Raw genomic sequence first — 21,759 nt, forward strand, 5'->3', positions numbered from 1 at the left:
GAAACATCCACAAATCTGAGTTTCCATCTCTCATCTCTTGTGTTTCTTTCATATTTTCTTCTGGCTCGTCAGATCACCCTCATTTTCATCTGCCTCTAAAACTGACGTTAGCAGTTGCATGAAATGGCGTCAGGTTGTTCTCTGTGGTGGCACTCGAGGCCTAGTGTGGCATCAACCACAGCACACGCAGGGGAGGCTGTGTCTACTGGGTTCTGCTACTGAGAGGCCTCAGGAGCTCCAGCCACAGCTTTGTTTCCTCCCAAATCACCCAGGGCAAGCGCAGCTCAGGGTTCAAGCAGACATCACAGGTGTATCACCACCACGGAGGGGCCGTGGACTCCCGAGGAGGAGTCGGCAGTCTCTCCACGCGCTCTTCCTCTTCACTGTGCCCAGACTTTCTGAGATAGAATCCTGAGTTTCACATGGAGAATCCCCGTGCACTCCTCATCCAATCCCATGCCAATCCCGTTCTAAAGGTTACCATCTGTGTCATGGTCACCAGTCCAAGAAGCACACAGCCTGCGCACAGGGGAGGGGTTTTATTGCGCCTACAGTGACTTACAACACAGCACACTTTACAGCACATTGGAAAAACTCAGGCTTCGCAAAGACCACGGTCACTGTTAGCAGTTACATCTGCTCAGAGTATACAGGAAATATGGGAGAGGGACCAGACAGGGACCAAGCGGAGATGCAGACCTGAGGGCTGACTCTGTGACAGGACGCCCTCAGGGAGGCGGAAGCTCTTCCCACAATTCCCTGGGGAAGACACACTGTATGTTGCTGCTACCTGTCCTCTGGCTGGTACCCTGACTCTCCTTGGCCACAGGAAAAATGCAACTCACAGGCATCAGCTGACATTACAGAGATCAGGACAGATGCAGAAACTGTGGCCTCAAAAACTCACTTTATATTTGGAAATTTCCTTCTACCCTCTCCAAGACATTTTTCTTTAAAATTCTGTTCTGTAGATGACTTTTTTTTTTAATTTGGAAATTTTCTAACACTCCCAAGGATTGAGTAGTTTAAGAAACCCCATGAGTTTGTTACAGGGAATCAGGCTTGACCAAATTGTGCTTCAGTTAGCAACTGAGAGTTCTAAATGAATCTTGGATGAGCCTCTCCTCCCTCAAGCCTCAGTTTCCCTCTCAGCACCCCAAGGATGCTTTGTCTCCATGACAGCTCTGTGAGGAGATGGAAATCAGAAGTTAGCACAGCAGCAGCCACCACTCTGGGCATGGGGAGTCGAGTCAGCTCTGCCTGACACATCTGTCAGTGGGTGACACTGAGAGTCATCAGGACCATATGGCAGAAGATGAAATTGCTGGCTACCTGGAATGAGATTTCTCCGACAAAGGGGCCCTAAAGGATTAAAGTTGCTTTAAGAAGCTGATAAGTTTTGAAAAAAAATGACACATGAATTTCTCAAGTGATGTAGACAGGGAAATCTTCTCTCAGGAACTGGTGAGAAAAAAATTTTTTTTCATCATTCAGACGACATAGAAAAATGCCCTGTCTAGACAGCTCGGGCAGATGAGGGGCCTAAGCACAATTATTTCCAGCTTATTGGAAAGCAGGTCTCTCATTGCCCATTAAAAAAGAACAGTGATTCACACCTTCTTGTTTCTGGGGGCCAGGGGAGGGATCCTGCCTCCCAGCTCTCTGTGTACTGCTCATCTTGATGGTAACCCCCAGGAGAGGGCCAGGCCCCACCCATCGCATGTTACAAGACACAGTAAACCCTCACCTTGCTCTCCTCTCCTCTCCTCCCCTCCCCTCCCCTCTCCTCTCCTCCTCTCCTCTCTCCTCTCCTCTCTTCTCCTCTCTTCTCTTTTTGTTCATCTGCTGAGGGACCCTATTCATCATGGAGGAATTCAACAGTACTCCGATATATTCCAGTTTCTTGCTAATTATTACAGTCTAAATGGACACGTGCAGTTCAGGATTTTAGAAGTATGTATATATATATATATATATATATATATATATATATATATATATATACAGAGAGAGAGAGAAGGCAGATAAATTCACAGCATAGTAATAGGCTTTTTTTTTTTACAAACTGATGGGCTGAATTCATTTCTTTACTTTTCTGAACTTTTCAAAATGGCAATACTAATTTCTCTTTATTTTTAAGAAACCAAAATGGGTCCTATCTGGTCATGGATAGAGCCAAAGCCATTGAAACTGTGTGATTACTCTTGTTCCAATGACTTCAGACAGCCTTTGTGCCTGTCCTCCCAGGCTAGTGAAGTTCTTCTCTGAGCACATTGGTCAGGCCCACCAACAGTGTGACTCAGATTCCCCTGTGGGTGCTAAGCAGTAGGAAGGGCGAGGTGACAGATGCTAGACAAATGGAGGTGGTTGACTGAGCCAGCCTCGGTTGGAGCTGAGGTGGCTTCCAGAGCGCTTGCTCACAGACCTACACACAACACCACACAATGCCTCATGGCATCTTCTAGAAGGTTTGCAAATCAGATGGGGCTGGACAGGTTCCTAGGAACCCAGGCATCTCGCTGCTTCTGTGGAACTTTCCGACTCTGAGTGACTGGTCAGTTGTGAGAGGACAGACCCCTCCCCCACTGCTTCCAGCTTTCCCTAACTCACGGCCACGATGGGTTCCACCGAAGACAGATCTGTCTTCCCAGACTGGACCTGGGAGGAGGGCAGGTGGTGGTTAGCTAGTGGAGCCCTCTGGCCCGGCCTCTTCTCTGTCCAGGCCACCCTGAAGGAAGGAACTGGGGAGGGCAGCCTGTCTTCCTGAGGCTTGGGCGGCCTTTGGCACATGCTCAGCAAGGCCTTGAGCTCAACCCTAAAGTTCTCATTGAGCCAGCAGTAGATGAAAGGGTTATAGCAAGTACTGCTCATGGCAAACCAGTGGAAGGCGAAGTAGAGGGCGTTGTTGGTGTGGATGGCCTTGCTGGACAGGAGGAGGACGTAGCAGTTGAGTGGGAACCAGCAGAGGGCAAAGAGGACCACCACAAGCACCAGCATCTTCACCGTGGTCTTCTTCTTGCGACGCAGGGCAAGGTACTGCTCTGTGGTCACGTCGCCGATGGTGTTACAGAGCCACAGCTTCTTGGCCACACGGGCATAGGCCACTGAGATGATGAAGAGCGGAAGAAGGTAGAGCAGGATGAAGGTGGCCAGGTCCAGGTACTTCCAGAAGAGGTCAGCCGGCTCTGGGAAGTCCGGCAGGCAGAGGGAGCGCACAATGTCCTCACTGAGCCAAGAGAGAGGGGGAAAGGAAGATGGCGGCTATGAGTGGGGAATCAACTACCACTTCCAAAGGAGGAATGCTGGCCTCCCAACTAAGGCTTGGGCATTCTGTCACAGCCTTTTTGGTACTGTGGCTTATCATCTCGTCACGCTTCAGTCTCTCCATAGAACATTTTACAGAGGTCAGGAAGACTCCAGACTCTGTGTCCCCTAAACCTGGCATTATCCCTTGGACACAGTGGGTCCATGGATATTCAATGAACAAATAAACGAATGAATGATGAATAGATAGATTGAGGAAGGAATGAAACAGCGATGTTCATGCTCAGGAAACCAACTCTTTCCCATGTTCTCTTTGCAGACAGTTCTCACCCCAGATAGCAACCATTAATACAGATGGAAGGCCCGGAGAGCAGGTCGTGAGGCACACATGTCTCTAGCCGCCTCCAGACCTTGCTACCTTCCTGACACATTCTAGAAGAAGCAGGAGGGGGGAGGCAGCTGTTCCCAATGGAAAGCTGTAAGATCACTCAAAGTTCCCTCCTTGGCTCACTGTTGGTGAATATGGACTGCAGGTTTGTAGTGTGGAGGCGGAGCTAGGGATTGACTCAGAGAGTAGATCACGAGTTCAAAATGAGATAGCTCTTCCTTCTGTGCCGTCTGCCATGGAGACAGGCTATTCTGAAGTAGATTGTGGCTTTTGTTGTTGTTTTTAACTGAGTGTTTGAAAGAAGGCATTTCTCATTTGGTAAGAGCATATGTTAAGGACCAAACTGGGTAGTGGGGGAGACAGGGAATCCTTCCTCGGAAGCATATACTAGAGCTTATTTTCTAAGTTCCAGTGAGCCAGAATTCTTGCTCATTTTCAACAGGGCTGAGTGGGCATCTGTGTGAGCACATGCCTCCTGGTGGCAGAATCTGGTAACTACTGCCCTATCCTTGCAAACAGCCTAGAAAGCAAGGTTGGGTTGAAAAGAGGATGCAGAGACTCAGCATGGGCCAAGAAGGGACAGAATAAGAACAGCTCAAGAGGCAGGTGTGCCCAACAGCAAGAGTCACACCTGGAGCCCCCTCCCCCCCCCCCGTTTAGTCTCAATGACTGTGGGCCAGTCAATTCTGGAGAAGGTCATTAGTACACTCCCTTGAGCCCCAGGCTACTCCAGCTAACATGTCTCACCTGTACTTGAAGGTAAACAGTTTCTGGCAGATGGCATGTGGCAGAGAGAAGAAGGTAGCCATGACCCATATGACAGCAATATAGATGACACCCTTGGTGATGGAGATCCGAGGCTTCAAGGGATGCATAATGACCTAGAAAACACGTGAGGGGTCTCACAGCTGATGGTGAAAGCAGGTAAGACTCCAGGTTTTATTTGTTGAAGGGTGAGAGCCCTTTACATTCCTTGGTGGCACCGGCATGGCACTAGGCCATCAGGGAGTTAAAGGGAGGTCACTCTGACCACAGTTCAACTCCAGAGGTGGAAAGAGGGTGTCATGTAGACTCTGTGGCTCCTGGAAGTCCCAAGGCCTTTTGCAAGTAAGAAGGGCAGGGCGGGTAAGGAGGGTACAAAGGTGACAGAAGGTGACCCAAGTTCAGCTCCACCTCCTTGAGGCCTGACCATCTTTCCATGGTTCTGACCATCAAGAGCAATCTCTTATCACCCACTGCAAGAAGAGTGGGTGGTTGATTTGATGCCACCCACTAAAGCCATTGCTAAATTCCAACCCAGACCAATTTCCATGCACTTAAAAGGGAACCAGTATCACAGACATGGAGCCAAAATGTGTCTTGGAATTGATAATGAGTTCTAGTCAATCAACTCTTCTAAAAAGCTTAAATAATTGTGGTGATTAAAAAGCATCTCCATTTGTGAGACTAGTTCCTGGGGCAGAGATACCCCAGATCTCTGATCGAATTTGTGGAAACTAACCAAAGGTAAGGAAGAGTTGCATGCAATCTTTCCTCTGCTGGATGTGACACACCTTTACTATAGGAAGATCTGATTCAAACATGATTAGGGCAGTTTGGAAGTTAGCGACCTCAAATTTGGGCAGTCCATCCCTCATCTGATGTGCAAATTCCTTCAAGAACGCTCCTTTCAAGTTGTCACCAGATGTACTTAGATGTTGCTGGTGACATGGACACTGTGTTCTAGGCAGCTCTGTCCACTTTGAGCATTTACTAGAAAGTAATTCCTCACATTGAGTGGGGCCTTTGAGTGTGGGTCTTGGGAGCCAAGTCTGTTGGGTCAGTCTCTTTATCCTAAGGATACTTGCTTTGTGGGCCTGTTTAAATCATCACAGAGCAGGACAGCCTAGTGATGAGACCAGTGATTGGAGCCAGACAGGTGTTAGACCTAATGTGGTCATTCTTGGTCACATGATCATGGGAAAGTATGTGCATTTTTGAGCGTGTATCCTAATTTTTAACACGGTCTAATCCAGTGGTTCTCAACCTGTGGGTGATGACCATCAGAAAACACTTGCTTCTGTTGGCCTTAGAAACTGAGACACCGCTCATTGGCAAAGTTATAGTTATGAAGTAGCAACAACATAATTTTATGGTTGGGGGGTCACCACAACATGAGAGACTACAGTAAAAGGTCAACATTAGGAAGGCTGAGAACCACTGAATACTCAGCAATATGCACTTATGGATTACAGAATTTGTGGGTGCAATATACCTGGCCCAGAGTTGGCCTCTACCAAAAGGGATGACCTTGGGTTCTCTTTGAGTGCCTACCTACCACCCTTGGGGCACCACCCCACCTGCTCACTCCTGTGCTACACATCCTACCTGCTCCTATTCTCAGTATCTGGGCCAGAGGCTCTCCATGTCACCTGAAGCCTTCTTTGACCTGCAGTTTTTTGCTTCTTCATTTCCATCTGTGATTTTCTGTGTTTGTTTTTCTACCATCCAAGTAATTCATTACAGTCAGAGATGGCAACCTGAAGAGATCGTTCCCTCCAACGACATAGTGGAAACAACCGTTTGCAACCATCAAAGAGTTTAGCATCCCTCCTGTCCTTGCCCAAATCTATCAACGAGGAGACAAGTACATACGCTGACAGGGGGCATGAATGGGTCTCTGTCCTGAGAGTATTCCCCACAGGCCATGGTGGTAGAGGGGAGGGGGATGCCGGAGACTGGTGCTCTCACCTGGTGACGGTCCACAGCAATAGCTGTCAGAGTCAGTGCTGAGACGTGCAGAGAACAGTACTGGGCAAAGCGACTGACGTGACACATGCCCTTCCCGAACACCCATGTGCTGTTCACGAAGCGGACCTGTGGGTAAAATATAGATGGAGGGGACAGACAGGACCAATAGGCTTCAATTGGCACCACTGCCACCTCTCGGCGGTCTTTGAAGAACATCTCTTCAGGAGATCTCTCAGCTCTTCCAGCCAAGAAATCTTCCGGCTACGGCACCATGGACCACATGGGTCTCCCCAGGATAGCCCAATTTTGTTCATTCAGTTCACCAAACCCCAGTCATGGCCCTGGGCCATCAGGTATCAGGAGAGCTTGGGAAGAACACGGGCTCTGGGGGTTGGCATTTCCACCTCTATTTATTGCCATGCGGCCGTAGCCAATAAACTCCTTTAACCTCGGTTTTCCCATTTTTAGAAACTGGCTTCAAAATCTCTACCTGAAAGGCTTATTATAAAATCTGTAAAGATGGGGGAGATTGCCCAGCAAATTGTTAAAACGCGATTTTTAGAAATGGGAAGCTGGCATTTTGAAGTGTAGTAATATTCTTTCGTGGATAAATGGAACATGGCCTTGTGGGAAAACAACATGTTCACTGTGTTTAGAAGGTGTGTGTGTGTGTGTGTGTGTGTGTGTAAGTGATCCAACTCAGAGCCCATACATGCTGTGTAAGTGATCTATTACTGAACTACATACACCCCAGCCCCATGTCTATGCCAATATTGCAGCTGATCAGCTGGGACAGAAAAACCTGGGAAGGTAAAGGTTACAGTGGGGAGAAATGGGGCCCTTGGGGAAGACAAGGTCCTCCCTCAGCACTATGCAGGACTGGAGGATTACACAGGCCTGGAGCAGCTGCCATGGGATGTCTTGTGGCCAGGAGAAATGGAGCATCAATTCTGAGCAAGGCCTGTCCTGGAACAGGAGGATGACCACCAGGCAGGAGTGAAATGGGCAACGGAGAGACTGACAGCAGAGACGGAGACAGCAACTCAGCTGGACAGAAATACTCTCACAACCTGGATGTACAGCAGAGATTTTGCCACTCCCTGTTGTCATGTTAGTGGACGGGAAGGTGAGAGACATATCAGAGAATGGGCCAGCCCTGACTGACACACGGTTATGACTCTCATTGGGATCTGAGGAGCATCCTCTCAGGAAGCTTCTCAGCCTTCCCAGAGACATTGCCGGTGCCATGCCGAACCGTAGAGCACAGTTTCACCAGTTTAGTCTCTAAGCCTTCACCCCTGCACATGTAAAGCAGGATCGCCATTTCACGTGTGGTTATAAAAATCATGCATGACAGAAAACAGATGTGGGGCAGGTACAGCATGCCATACTTAGCCTCTGGACTGTCATTACGCCTGCGCGAGGGGTATTTGAGGGGAGCAAGCCTCACACAGGCGGAGGTTGGGATAAAGCCATGCACCCTGGACCAGGGTCTGTTGGGAACTAAGGAGTGGGGCCTTTGCCTGGTGTGTATACAGGAAAATGGGGTCAAGTCTGGCTGCATCTGCACAGAGAGAAGACCCAGGGCTTTGTCCTGTGGCTGGGCAAGCCGTGGAGGCTACGAAGCAGGACATCTTCAACGCCCCTGCCTCCCGCCTCCGATCAGCAAGCGAGCAAACTGAGTTCTGATGGGCCCCCACCACCTACCAGAAGCCCCTCTTCTCTCCAGATCTTGCCCTCGGGCTGTTTAGGAGGAACACTGCTGCTAGCAGTGAGTGAGACTCACTTCCCCAGACAGGCTGCAGGAAGTCTCAGTCCTGATGCCTGGCCCAGCCTCTCTTTCTGATCTGCCTGGGCCTCACCCAGCGACTCTGTGCTCTGTGCTCCCTAGACAAGAAGTGATCTTCAGGGGCTCCTCCCTCTCGCTCTGCCTGCTCCTTCGGTGCTGTGTGGAAATCTAGATCTTGCAGACCTGTTACAATGGCACATCCTTTTCAAAGTCTCCTTTGACCCCCTGGTGGGTTAGAATGAAGGCCCGCCTCCTTTGGGCTTCACTAGACTGTCTGCACACCTCTGTCGTGGGAACCATCAGCAAGTGTTTGTTATTGTTTCAGTGACCAGAGCCAGTCTTTATGTCGACTGCAGTGGGCACAGTGGCTGGGAACGGGCCCAGGAGGAGGTCACCGTCACCAAAAGCAATGCCTCATCCAAGTGGGAAGGCTGCGGTGAGCAGGCTGAGAGATTTGAAGACCCTCCTTCCCAGTTCTCACAACCTGAGTGCACAGGGCAACATCCTAGATGGATGGATGGATGGATGGATGGATGGATGGATGGATGGATAGACAGACAGACAGACAGACAGACAGACAGACAGACAGACAGATAGATAGATAGATAGATAGATAGATAGATAGATAGATAGATAGATAGATAGATAGATAGATAAAGGTCCTAAAGGAGTTTAGACTGGGAAGATGCCAGGCTTGGGCTCAAAGCTCAGCTCTTACAGTTTCTCCTGCAGGAAGGGCAGAGAGTCCCCTCTCACAGGAGAGCCCTGGGACAGTCAGCTCTCAGTTGTCTCTGTTTCCTTCTTGTGTCTACTTCAGATCTGACTCTGCAGTCTGGCTCTGAACAGCAGTGACAAGGCCAGACCCTGGAGCCTTGCAGCTCAAAGCCAAGACCCACCTCAGCTCGCCTACCCTCTGATAAAAAGCCAAGGGAGAAGCTATGGGGAGCCATGACACAGCCTTTCTAGCATCCTGGAGACACAGGAGGACTCTTAACATCTTAGCCAGTGCCTAAAGGGCCCCAAATGACCACTGATAGGTTAGTATAGGCTAAAGGACAATAGGACAAGTTGGTGTCTTGGAGCAGTGGAAGCAGAACATGGGTCAAGACCCTCCCCAATCCCACTGGGGACTTTGTGGACTCAGCAATGAACTTTAGTGAAAAGACCAAGTTCTTCTGGCTCTGCAGGTGGCCTTGGATGACGACAGGGCCTCGGTTTCCTTATCTACAAAATGTGAATATGTTCTTATGAGGAAAAATAGGAGAGAGAATGAGAATACTTTGAAGATGGAAAATTTAGAAGGAGCTCACATGGGCCAATGGGCTTACAGTGATCCATCTTCTTGCTGTCTGTCAATTGTGTGTGAGAGGTGGATAGATGATGGATGGATGGATGGATGGAGGAAGGGAGGGAGGGATGGAGGGAGGGAGGGATGGATGGATGGAGGGAGGGAGGGAGGGATAGATGGAGGGAGGGAGGGATGGATGGATGGAGGGAGGGAGGGATGGAGAAAGGGATGGATGGATGGAGGGAGGGATGGATGGAGGAAGGGAGGGAGGGATTGAGGGAGGGAGGGAGGGATGGAGGAAGGGATGGATGGATGAAGTGAGGAAGGGATGGATGGATGGATGGATGGAGGAAGAGAGGGATGGGTGGGTGGGTCGGTGAATAGATTGATAGGAAATAGACAGACAGACAGACAGACAGATATTCTGCTTGGCTAATAGCTTTAACAAGTCATTCCATAGGTTGAAAGGGCATGGCCCCATTGTAGAGATGAGCTGTCTGTCACCGGGATTGCTCAACCACACCCTCACTGTCTCAAACCATCCACAAGCCCCCTGGTCACTGAGGGACAGAAACAACATCAGTAAATATCACATAGCAGAAGCCCACCCAGAGAGGAAAACACTTCCATCCCCTGCCCAAATGTCCCAGCCCTCACAGCACAAGCCTCACACTGGGTTTTCCTATCAAGCCACGGAGGAAACACAGCTTAACCCACTAGCACCGAGAAAGACATCTCAGACTCCATTACCAACGGACAGTTGCTGCCTCAAACGACCCGGCAGCAGCACCCTATGGGTGGGAGGCAGGCTTTTCACGGGCTGAAGAGAGGGTCAGGATAGCAGCCTCTGCCAACATTTCAGGGACCTGATTCACTGGTTGCTACTTCCTGTGGCCAAGGAGGGTAAACAGGGAATGGTCAGTCCTCGGTTAGAGCCAACTGCCTCATTGAATTAGTGCTACCAGCTGCAGAAACTCTGGCTTGGAAACGAAGGGGAAAAGAAAGAGCAAGGGGGAGACAGACATGAAGGAATATTGGTTAGTGACAGGAGAGAAAGGGAAGCCGAGGATTAAGACAGGAACACAAATTAAGGCTGAGGAGAGCAGGTGAAGGGCTAGAGAGGGCAAGCCTGGAGTTGGGAGGACCTGGAAGAGAGACTGTCAGGAGGAGAGGGGATAGAAAGATGCTTCAGGAGAAGAGCCCGAGGCGGGAGAGGACCCTCCCTTACCAAGGTGAAAGGCGTGTTGAGTAAGGTGATCATGATGTCCGCCACTGCCAGGTTGACAATGAAGAGGCTGGTGGCCGAGTGCATGCGCTGGTTCTTGAAGATGACATGACAGACCAGTACGTTGCCGAAGAGCGAGAAGATGATGATGAAGGAGTAGGCCACGATGAGCAGGGCTTTCACCGTGGGGTTCTGGGACTCGGCCCCATAGCGTCTCCTGCCCACGAAGTTCTGCCAGTCAGAGAAAGTATAGTTGGCCCAGAAGTGCGAGGAGGAGGAGGCGTTGGGCCCCGTCAGGGCTGCCTCCATGCTGGGATGCTCAGGGACGACCTGCGGTTGATCAGTGGCTCGCACCGAGGACAGAAGAAAGAGAAGCAGGACAGGAGGGACCGTCATGTCCAGGCACTGCAGCTCTGAGCACAAGGGTCGGACTCCCTGCCGGGCTCCGTGCACGGAGGCTGGGTGCGGGGCGCTGAGCGCACCGAGCTAGAGGGGTCCGCACCACGGAGGGAACCTGGGCTCGAGGGGCACGGAGCACACAGGGAGCCCCGACCTCCAAAGAGAACCTGGACCGCGCCAGGTCCGGAGGCAACTGAGATCCTCCTGAGGGTCGGGACCGCAGAGAAAACTCCGGAACGCCAAGGGACCCTGGCTGTGCCTATTGCCACCCACCTCGGTCCTAGGTCCTCGGTGGCGCTCGCCCGATTCTCGCAGCACTTTTATAGCTCTGCTCCCGCTGGAGCCAGAGCGCCTCCGCCTATAGGGCTGTGCAGCGTCCCTTCGCTCCCGTGACGCGCTCGCTCGGCTCCAGCTGCCCCGCTCCCTCTCGCAGCACCGCAGTTCCCAGCGCAGCTCGCACCGGCTCTGCAGCTCTGCTACCCGGCTGCAGCCCAGACTCGGGCAGCCCCCTCCTCACGCTCACCAGCTTCCTGTATAGCAAGCCAGCAGACAGGTGCAAACAGCCCTGGGGACTGTGTGGAGTCACCCTGCAAGGCCGGGTCTGTGCAGTCCGAAGATCCCACGTTGGTTTCCATCTGAACTGTAGTCTTGGCACATCCCCAATAGTAAGGTGGCTCCTAACCTGGGTGGATCCTGGGATGCGACAAATCCTGAAATAGACCTGGAATGTTTCCTCTCCAGCTAGACCTTAAAACTCGCTGGAAGGCTCAGGAAAGGCTATTGTTTTATTGACAGCCTTCAAACGCTTCTTGACACATCCAAGAAGCAGAAGAAATCAAGGGCTCCAGTCGCTGTCCACTCCTCTGGAAACAGTAGCTTCGCCACCACTGGACCTCTGGACGCTGCCTCTCAGCCACCCCACCCGCTTCTCCAGTGAGAATTTTAAAATTGTATTTTAAGACAATTTCAGTTCGCACACACAGTGGATTTCTTCATGAGAGTGTCATGAACACACAGCGTTTATATGCACTTTGTTCTTACCCACCCTCATCCCGGCTTCCCAGCACTCCTCTTCCTCTCTCCTTCCTCTGGTGAAACAGTTCTTCATGTCTCGCATACTTTGTTTCCCTCTCTTGCTCCTCACCTGCCCCTTCGGTCCCTGTCATAGACCCCGTTTTTACTTGTGTATACGCCTATCTTGATAGACAAGCCCCGATTCCTCCGTGGGAACTGCATTATCCACCTGGCTTCCCTGAGGGATGCTTCGCGCAGAACCTTGGACAGCCCTGCTTAGTGCGGGACTTAAGGGCATCTAGTGTGTCATCTGGCCCTGGTGAGCAACCCCAAGATAGCTTAAATGCTGCCAACCAAGTGATCAGGGAACAGAAAAGAATCGCCATTTCCTCTTTCTTTTTTCTCTGCTGCGATCCCTATTGTTTTTGCCGCCACCCCGCTCTCACAGACTTTGTAAATGCCTTATCTTTAAGTTATAGTTGATGAATCTGTAAGTTTGTTGCAAAGTGGGAGTTCAAGTCCACATAGCAGGAGCCCGGAAAGCAAAGGAACAGGCCGACTGCAGTGTGCACCCCCCCCCCCCACACACACACACCTGTGCTCCTCTGCATTGGCCACGAGGAACCATGCTGCTGATCTAACTGTCCTGAAGTATGCACCGACCATTGGTTTGTGAATTTCAGGATTCTGCAGCTGCTGCTTCCCTCCGGGCCGCTGTGCCCTCACTGCGGACACATCTGGGCTTCTCTGGACTCTGCAGCGTGCTGCACCTCTGACCATGATACCAACGCGGATATCTCCATTTTCTCCTGCTATCTGCCCTCCTGCCCTCTGGGCTCTCAGGAACTGCAGCCCGGCCTGTGGCAGCCTGGGACGCTTCCTCTCCTTCTCCCACTCCGAGGCACCTGCTCTGCCTCTCCTTGTGCACCTCCCACCCCTACCCCCAGCCTGTACTCTTCAAATTCTCTGTTTCCCACTGGGAGCTGCTGCACTCCTGCAGTTTCAGCTCTGGGAGCTTGGAGGAAAGAACACACCCACGAAGGTGTCCCGGTCTTTCAGCGTCCTCTTCCTTCTCAGATTTTAGTACAGCAGCTTGGCCTCAGTACAGATCAATGACCAAAAATATTGGGGAACTTGATTTCCAAGTTCTAACAACTGCTACTGCCTAGAAAAAGGGTCCCTAAATATCTTATATCTAAACCTGTTCTGCTCTACAATCCTCAAAGTCTCTTACCTCTAAGGTTCTGCCTCCCACTCTTAAAAATCTTTTATCTCTAAGATTTCTTTGCACTCTGCTCTCAAAATAAAATAAAAATAAACAAAACCTCTTAAGATTATGCTATAAACTCTTACCTCACCATTTGTAAGTTATTCACTGGGTTTGGTTTAAAATCTATAACCTATGTAACAACATTTGGCTTTAAACTTATAACAAAAGACTTATAATTAAACATCTGTGTGTGTGTGTGTGTGTGTGTGTGTGTGTGTAATTCAACTCTTGCTTGGGATGTGTGTGTGTGTGTGTGTGTGTGTGTGTAACTTGGACCCAACTCTGTGTGTATATGTGTATATAACACACACACACACACACACACACACACACACACACACGGAAAACAGATGTTTTTAAATAGCAACCTTGTGGCTCTCCTGCATCTTGGCTGGTGACCTCATCAGGAAGTAAGCAGCCACATGGCTGGCAACCATCTTCGCTAAGGTTAAAGAGTACCTGCCATGTGACGTCACGTGTTTAAGTGACAACACGGCATAAAGCAATAGTTGTAAAACTTCTTAGCCTGAGTGAACTGTTTATCATTGTAGCTCCTTTAGACTAAGAAAGTAGCAAGTCTCAAATATTTAGAATTGGTATAGATTTTTGTATGAATATACAAATTTAAGGTTATATTTGCTACAACATGCAATATATGTGATTCAAGTCTGGTTTACAATATACTCCATATAGTGATAAACATCGAAGGGTATAAAGGTCTATTCAGATTAACAAAAGCTGATTAGAGGTTCACACCTGAGTTCTTATGTCTTTGTTAATTGTTCAGTACCAAGCTTCTCAAAACAACAGACATTTGATAAATAAGGCATATTCGATAAATAAGATATGTTGATTTTTTCAGGCTAAACCTAACAGGGATAAAGCTGCAAAAGTATACTCTATGCGCAAAAGCCTAATATAAAAGCTGCAAACTTACAGAAACGGTTGAAGTTGATGAAGATGTGCACGTCACTAGTCACTGAATAAATGACAGAATTCGTTAATGTGTTCAGAGCTACGCTTGCAGACATGCTCCATACTAGTGTAATTAAATGTAGCTAATTACAGGAATAAACTTTATTTTCATCTTGTATGTGTATTCAAATTTAAGCCTAAAACAAATAGCTAGAAACAGCAAAGTTTGACCAGTTTATATGTACTTAATAGATTGATGGTCCTCAAACTCTTTGGGGGAATCTGCTGAACATAGTATTTAAAATGTTTACTAAAAAAGCCATTCATGATAGTTCCTGACAGCACCCTAATCTCCTGTGAAGATGAAGATAGACAGAGCCTCCACCTAGAACTTGCTTTAACTGTGGCAAAGCTGCCCACTGGGTGAGAAGCTGCCCTTCACACAGCCAGCTACCAGGATCCTGTCCAAATTGTGGACTAATAGGACACTGGAGAGTTGACTGCCCCACTTTACCAGTCGGCCAGTCCTCCCAAGTTCCTACTCCACAGGAAAATCTGTCAGATTTTCAGAGCCTAGTAGTGAAAGACTGACACTGCCCTGGAGCCTGGAGGCCTGCCCCAAATGACCATGGAGGAACCTCGGGTGACTGATTGTCCAGGCAGCTGGTGAGCCTGTCGTTTGTAATAGATTCAAGAGCTGCTTGGTTTGTACTTCCTGCTCACTCGGGTGAAATTCATCCTTCTCAGATCTCTGACTGTGTAAACAACTAGGCTGGTGATGGCTTTGTCGGTAGACAGCAACAGCCAATGCTGCTGCTGCCTTCTCAGTTTTCTTCATAAGTAAAAACCGGGCCTCAGGCCTCACTTTTCTAGAGCTAACACGAGGTCTAGACACAGTTGACGTTGCTACTAGACTCTAAAGAGAACTCACAAAACAGAGTTTAACGTGATTTTCCACTATTCCTTTATTTTAAGAAACTGTTTGTAATCATGACTGCTCTCAGTAAGCAGCCGCCTGCAGCTCCTGTAGATGATTGCACGGAGAAAGGGTGTAAAGCATGTGTATGGCCTGAGAATATGAAATCTTAAGTCATGAGGGTCTAAGGAGATGTTTTAAGATATGTAAATGCAATTTGTAAAGGTATAAGAAATTGTTTTTAGGTATGTAAAAATGAAAAGAAAATGTTTCAGATCTCTTTCCCTCTCTATGCTATTGTTATATTAAGACTTCAAAAGTTCAGAATTTTAATACTGATTAGTGGAGTTCTGATAAGCTATTAATCTAGCTCTGGAAAGCACTGACTATCAGTATCATATTTACAAGCTCAAGATTTTACATTTCCTTTGTTTGTCTTCTAAGGACAGACTTAAAAGTGCTTCTCAGTCATGCTACAAACATCTGTCTGACCCGTGTACCCTTGTTCTTCTGGCTAGAGGGAAGACTGGTCATACTTTTCACATAGAATCATTTTGTGACCCAAGCTTCTACAATGACTCAAAGGTATAAATAAGTTTATTGCCTTTTCTACATTGTGGATTTCAGTATATATTACAAACAGTGATAATGCTAACATATCTAATATTTATCTGTTTATAAACCTAAATCATTCTTGTAAGCTTCAAGGAATCAACTGAATCCACCTCTAGTGGGTCGATTGGACTGCAAATAAGCACTCCCGTCAATCAACATCCTGCGTTTCCCCACCCACTTCCTATTCCCGAGGGTATGATCTCCCTCCTCACCCTTCACTGATCACGGGACTCCCCTCTCCAAGCTACCAGAACCATGGGGTTAAAAATTTCGAATGTACACATAAGAAAAAATTCCCCCCTAAACCCCTTATCTCTGCCCCTGATACATATCTGTTCCAGAAACCTGCCCGTTCCAGATGTTCCCTCCAAATCTATATCTTCGACAGCTTCAAAGAGGTGAGCCCCAGGTGGTCCAGCCTCACAAACCGCTCCAACTGCTGTCTCACTTACTGCCCAGACTCCGTGGGAGCCTGCTCTTCCAGGACTCCAGCATCTCTGCTTCCTCTGGTCCCCAGAGAGGTTGACACCCCAAGACAGCAGGAAGAGGTTTGAAGGGCAGAGCACCCCGTCCCCCTTCACCTCCACCCCTCTCTATTTCCTCATCTTTTAGAATAAATGAAAAGGACGAATGTTAACCCCAGCCTGCCTTTAGCAACCCAGTGCCAGTGCTGACAGAGTCACCAGTCACCAAATGTTACGTGTGGACCCTTAACAGGTCCCCCATCCAAGCCCTCTCTTACTCACTCTCCTGTTCTCTCTTGCTATCTCTCTCTGTCTCTGTCTCTGTTTCTCTCTCATGTCCCCACTCTGAAATAGCCTTGCACTCCCTTCCCCCCCCCCCCCCATCCCTTTCGTTATATGTGTTTCGTGGTGTGATCTCTGAAATCTGCAGCATACCTTGACTCAGACCTGCCAAGGTAGACTGCTGTATACATCCTTGCAATGGTGAGTCGAGGGTCTCGCTCAATCCTGCAGATAGACCTGGAAGGTCCTACCAGTTTAGCAGGTTAGAATAGGGGCACTGTGTGACTGATCGAAAGGGAAAGCATCAGACAGAATAAGTAACAAATAATTAGCCAGGGTGGGCCTGAGCAGCAGAAGGCCCCTGGGTAACTCATTCTTGGTGTTGGCAGGTAGAAACTGTACTTTAGAAACTGTGCTTTAGAGAGAGAGGTTATACCAAGCATGCCCAAGAATAGGCATGAAGTTCCAACCATTTCCTCTTAAGTAGAAAGTCTGCACACAACTCTGCCAAGTCTCTGAGCACTCCAGGATCTGAACACATTTCACCCTGAGCTTGGGCACTATCTGACCTTTAACAAAGCGAAAGCATCCTTTGCCTAAGCCCACACTAGGGCTGGCTGAATTATTCCATCTTTCTTCAGAGGTTTCTTTGTCTGTCGGTTACTATCACACTGAGATGATGGAGAGGCAGGAGCTGTTATAACTGAAGGAGCCAACTTCTTTTGTGCATTCGGAATAAAATTGAAGCCATATGTACAGTTAAAATGTGCAAATAGCCCTTAGACCCACATCTCTAACCATAATTACAGTCAAACACCCCCAAGTACAGAACCTAGAGTTTCTTTCAAGTGGTCTTGAAGAATCATAGTCCAACACTTTGTAAGCATATTTCAACAAAAATGAGACAAAAACTTATAGAACACCACACAAGGTTCAAAGAAGTATTTCTAAATTGTAACAATAAAAATTTAAAATATAGAAAGTGATAATAGCAAGAAAAAATTGAAACAGACTTTTCTGAGACTCACACTGTGGTCATTTGAATAGGAATGCCCCATAGACTCAAATATCTGAGTACTTGGTCATGAGGGGGTAGCACTGTCTGAAAGGTGTTAAGAGGTGCGGCCTTGCTGGAGGAAGTACACTATTGAGGGTGGACTTTGGGGTTTCAAAACCTATGTCAGGCCTAGAGGCTCTCTCTCTCTCTCTCTCTGCTGCCTGCAGATTTGGATGCAGGACTTTCTGCTTCTCCAGCACCATGGTTCCCACCATGATTACAACTTGGACTAAACCTCTGCAACTGTAATCAATCCCCAATTAAACACTTTGTAAGAGTTGCAGTGCCCACGGTGTTTCTTCACAGCAACAGAACATTGACTAAGACATACATCACTACCCCCAAGGACATCATGATGTCCCTTCAAGACCAACAGGTTCCTGAAAAGCTCAGACTTAAACTAATGCACCCCCACTCCCAGATTCATCCCATACCAATGGTGGCAGAGGGAATAAAGGGAAATCAGTAAGGTCCTGGTGTGTGACAGTCATTCAGTTTGTATACACTGATGGATTAGAGTTCACTAGAGAGACAAAATCAATAGTGTGTGTGTGTGTGTGTGTGTAAGGGGGGCAGTAGGGAATGTCTTAGTTACTTTTCTATTGCCGTGATAAAATGCTAGGACCAAGACAGCTTATGTTAAAAAAAAAAGTGTAATTCGACTTCATTTTCAGGGTTAGAGGCCATGAAGGGGGAGCACGGGAGCAGCTGGGCGCTCACACCTTGATGCACAGCCACAGGGCAGAGAATCGCCCTGAGAACCTCATAGGTCTTGACACTTCAAAGCCCGCCCCCAGGGACACGCCTTCTCTAAGGCCACACCTATTTCTTCCTAAGCTGTTCCACCAAATGGAGACTAACTATTCAAATATATGAGCTGATAGGAGCCATTCACATTCAAAGCACCACGGGGGATTTGTTGGCTCACGTGACTGGAGGCTCCTCCGTCTGCAAGCCCGGGAAACCAAGAACCTGGATAACTGTGTAGTACCAGAAGCTGGAAACTGAGGACACAGCTCAGCGTGGGGCTGAAAGTCTGGAGCTGCTTGAGTCTGCACGGAAAGGCTCAAGAAGCCCGAGTCTGGTGTCCCTGGTGAACGGCAGCAGAGCAGACACCGGAAGAGCGGAAGAGCGGCGCTCGCTCGCACCTGCTGGCTGCCGCCCTCTTCTTGCTTCACCCCCGTGGGTTGCCCAGCCTGGACATCTGTGCCCACATGAAGGGCGGGCCTTTGTCCATCAGACCTGTCAGTCCTTCCTCAAAGTGCCTTCGAAGACACACACTCACAAGTGCGCGCTACTAACTCCCTATGCGTCTCTCCATCCAGCCAAGCCAAGATTACCCACCACAGGTGACAACATTCTTGGAAATGAACCAAATAAGCCAGAAATACCAAATACTGCTGAAGAACTGCTCCAACACATACAAGAACAACAAAACCAGAAACAAATCCCATGGACAAGCTAGGTAAGACGCTGGGGCCAGAATATAAGAATGCTCAGCTTTAGGGAAAGGAAGTGTACTCATTTAGTGAATCCAAAACTGAACCCCATGTGGTTGGAACGTTGCTCTTTGGGAGGGTCTCACTCTGCAGTCTCAGCCAGCAGGACGCTTACTTTCTCCCCGCCTCTCCCCCAGTCTGGTCTCACATGTGTGGTGATGCTCTGCCTCTGCCTCCTGAGTTTTAGAATCACATACATGTGTCCCAATGCTCAGCATTAATCTGTGCTCTCTCTATATAATATTGTGGATGTATGCATGATGTGTGTTGGTGCGTGTTCAGGGTGCTGAAGTATGGGAGCTTTTGGGGGGCTGTTTGGCAGGAATCTGACATTGGGCCAGGGCAAGGAAGTAAGCTCAGGCATGAATCTAATTTTAGGCTAGAACTGGGAAGTAAGTTCAGGCAAGAATGTGACTTTGGGCTAGGACAGGGAAGTAGGCTCAGGTATCTTGGTCATTTTAGAAGCAGTGACCACAGGCGAGATGGGGGGGGGGGGGGACTTTGTTTATTGCCTTGCTTCTTCCTTGAAGATTTGTGTTCATTGTACTGCTTGATCTTATTACTTGCATGTAATTAAAATGGTATAAAAGCGGATTGGGTAAAAATGAACCCGCCTCAGCCTCAGAACAGGCTGGGGTCATGCTACAGTGTTGTCTAATTGTCCTTTTTCTTTCTAATCCTCACTCCTGCACTGGAGACCCCGCTGACTGACTGAGCGGGCTTGGTCACCACAGCACATGTACAGGCCAGAGTACAACCCTGAAAGATAAGCTTCACCCTTCCACCTCCTCTTGCGCCCCGGGGATAGACCTCCAGTCACCGTGGCAAGCATCTTACCCACTCAGCTGTCTCACCAGCTCTCTCTATTTTTATGTGTAAGTTTTATAAATGGTAGCATGAGCCTTGAGCCAACTCACACCACACTATCTAACCAGTAAAACGGCCCACATTTAAAAGGGTTTAAAAGATGAACCCACAACATGGGCCGGGAGTTTCCAGGGTACCTCCATGATCCTCCATGATCTGCTTCTCTTGATTCAAATGTACTTCTGGGAAACCCCAGCCACCTCTATTGGTTTAACATTTCATCACTCACCAGACTCAAGACCTGTATCTCACCGGCCACCTCTCTGCATGTCTTTCATGTTGATAGCTGACTGGCCATTTTCACCTGGAATACTAACATTTAGTAGGAGGCTGCAAACTACTGATTCTCTCTCACCCTTCCTTTACTTCCTAATAACTTCCCTGTCTCCCATCCAACCTAGTGAGAATCTGAGGTCACCCACATCTCCCCTGTTTCTTAATGGACTTGAAAAATGCTTTGTCTACCCTATAATCACTGTCCCTGTTGCTTGAGGGCCAGAAACAATCTTGTTCATGTGTGTGTGTGTGTGTGTGTGTGTGTGTGTGCACGCACGCGGGCGCACTCACACACACACACACACACACACACACACACATGCACATGTTTATATACATGTAAGTGTATATATGAAGGCCAGAAGATAATTTGGGGTGTCATTCTTCTGGCATTGTTCACCTTGGGTTTTGAGACATGGCTGTCTTTCTCTGGATTTTGGAACTCACCAAGTAGGCCAGACTTGTTGAACAAGTCCCAGGAACTCACTTGTCTCCAAGTCCCCAGTGGTAGGGTATCAAAACCAGCCATTCGATGCGAGTTCTGAGAATCTAACTTAGGTGCTCACATTTGACCCATCTCTGCAACCCAATCCCTCTCTTTTTAAAGACCCAGTTCTAAAGTGACATCTTCTATGAAGAATCTCTAAACCCTTTTATAACAAGACCCTAAGGACAGCAAATAGAGGGCGTGCAAATCACCCTGTACAATAGTGCTCCCTAACACACAATCTAGTCTCTCAAGTTCAGTTTTCCTGGTTTTTATCTTGTTGTGGCTACGTAACTGTTTTTCCCACTAAACTCTTAGTTCTCCCAGGTCAGAAATTGTCTTATTCCTGACACCATCTCTTACATGTAGCACAGAACCCAGGCAGAGAGGGTGTGTCCTGAGGCAGGCAGGGTACCAGGGTGCAACCATCATTTCTCTGACGCATCATCTGCCCTGTAGGATCCTGGACATCAGTGCTCAGCTGTTAAAAGTACACGTTGCATGTGCAGGAGAATCAGAATTGACCCGTCCAGCAGGTCCAGTTATTCAGGGTTCCGAAGAGGGGCTACCTGAGGGTCAAAGGGGAGAGAGAAAGGAGACCAGGCAGGGTTCAATTGTCGAGGTCTCGTTTAATTTTCCAGGTTACACAGGTTTTAAGCTTTCAGAGGAAGAGCTCACCTCAAGGCAAGAACAAATGAGGGAGGAGCATTCTTGGCAGTTTCAGCAGGAAGAGATAAAGGCCGTCTGGTGGAGACATCCGATGTTTGCGTTTGCGCAGGCTGGAACATCCGTGGTTATCTCAGAACTTCCCTTTAACCTGCTGTTCATGGGGAGAGGCTCTTCTTTATTTTACTCAGGACCTTTGCCCTGCCAGCCTCCAGGCTGTTAGCAAGGGTCCATTATGGCTTCCCACACAGAATAATAGCCAAACACCCATAAAGGCCTTGTGTAGTTCTCTGAAGGACTGTCACCTCAGGATGAGGGGTTAGGGTGGAGACAGGAGAATTGCTGGGA

The 21,759-nt window shown here is 48.5% G+C and overlaps 1 protein-coding gene across 1 annotated transcript; it reads right to left on the reverse strand.

The window, feature by feature from the left end:
* Positions 1-524: 524 nt before the first annotated feature.
* Positions 525-11,504, reverse strand: Gpr83 (G protein-coupled receptor 83). The gene is made up of 4 exons (XM_052189096.1): positions 10,688-11,504; positions 6,383-6,508; positions 4,400-4,533; positions 525-3,226 (listed from the first exon to the last, which is right to left on the reverse strand). Exons 1-4 carry the CDS (start codon positions 11,078-11,080, stop codon positions 2,602-2,604), a joined length of 1,278 nt encoding a protein of 425 aa, XP_052045056.1. The 5' UTR covers positions 11,081-11,504; the 3' UTR covers positions 525-2,601.
* Between the last annotated feature and the right edge of the window lie 10,255 nt (positions 11,505-21,759).

The sequence above is a fragment of the Apodemus sylvaticus genome, chromosome 7 (genome assembly GCF_947179515.1).
Source record: "Apodemus sylvaticus chromosome 7, mApoSyl1.1, whole genome shotgun sequence".
NCBI classification, from domain to species: Eukaryota; Metazoa; Chordata; class Mammalia; order Rodentia; family Muridae; genus Apodemus; species Apodemus sylvaticus.

Coding starts and splice junctions, on each gene's coding strand:
- Gpr83 (XM_052189096.1), bottom strand. CDS start 11,080: ATGACGGTCCCTCCTGTCCTGCTTCTCTTTCTTCTGTCCTCGGTGCGA. Junction 6,509..10,687: donor TCAACACGCCTTTCACCTTG/GTAAGGGAGGGT, acceptor TTTTACCCACAG/GTCCGCTTCGTGAACAGCAC. Junction 3,227..4,399: donor CTGTTTACCTTCAAGTACAG/GTGAGACATGTT, acceptor CTCTTGGCTCAG/TGAGGACATTGTGCGCTCCC.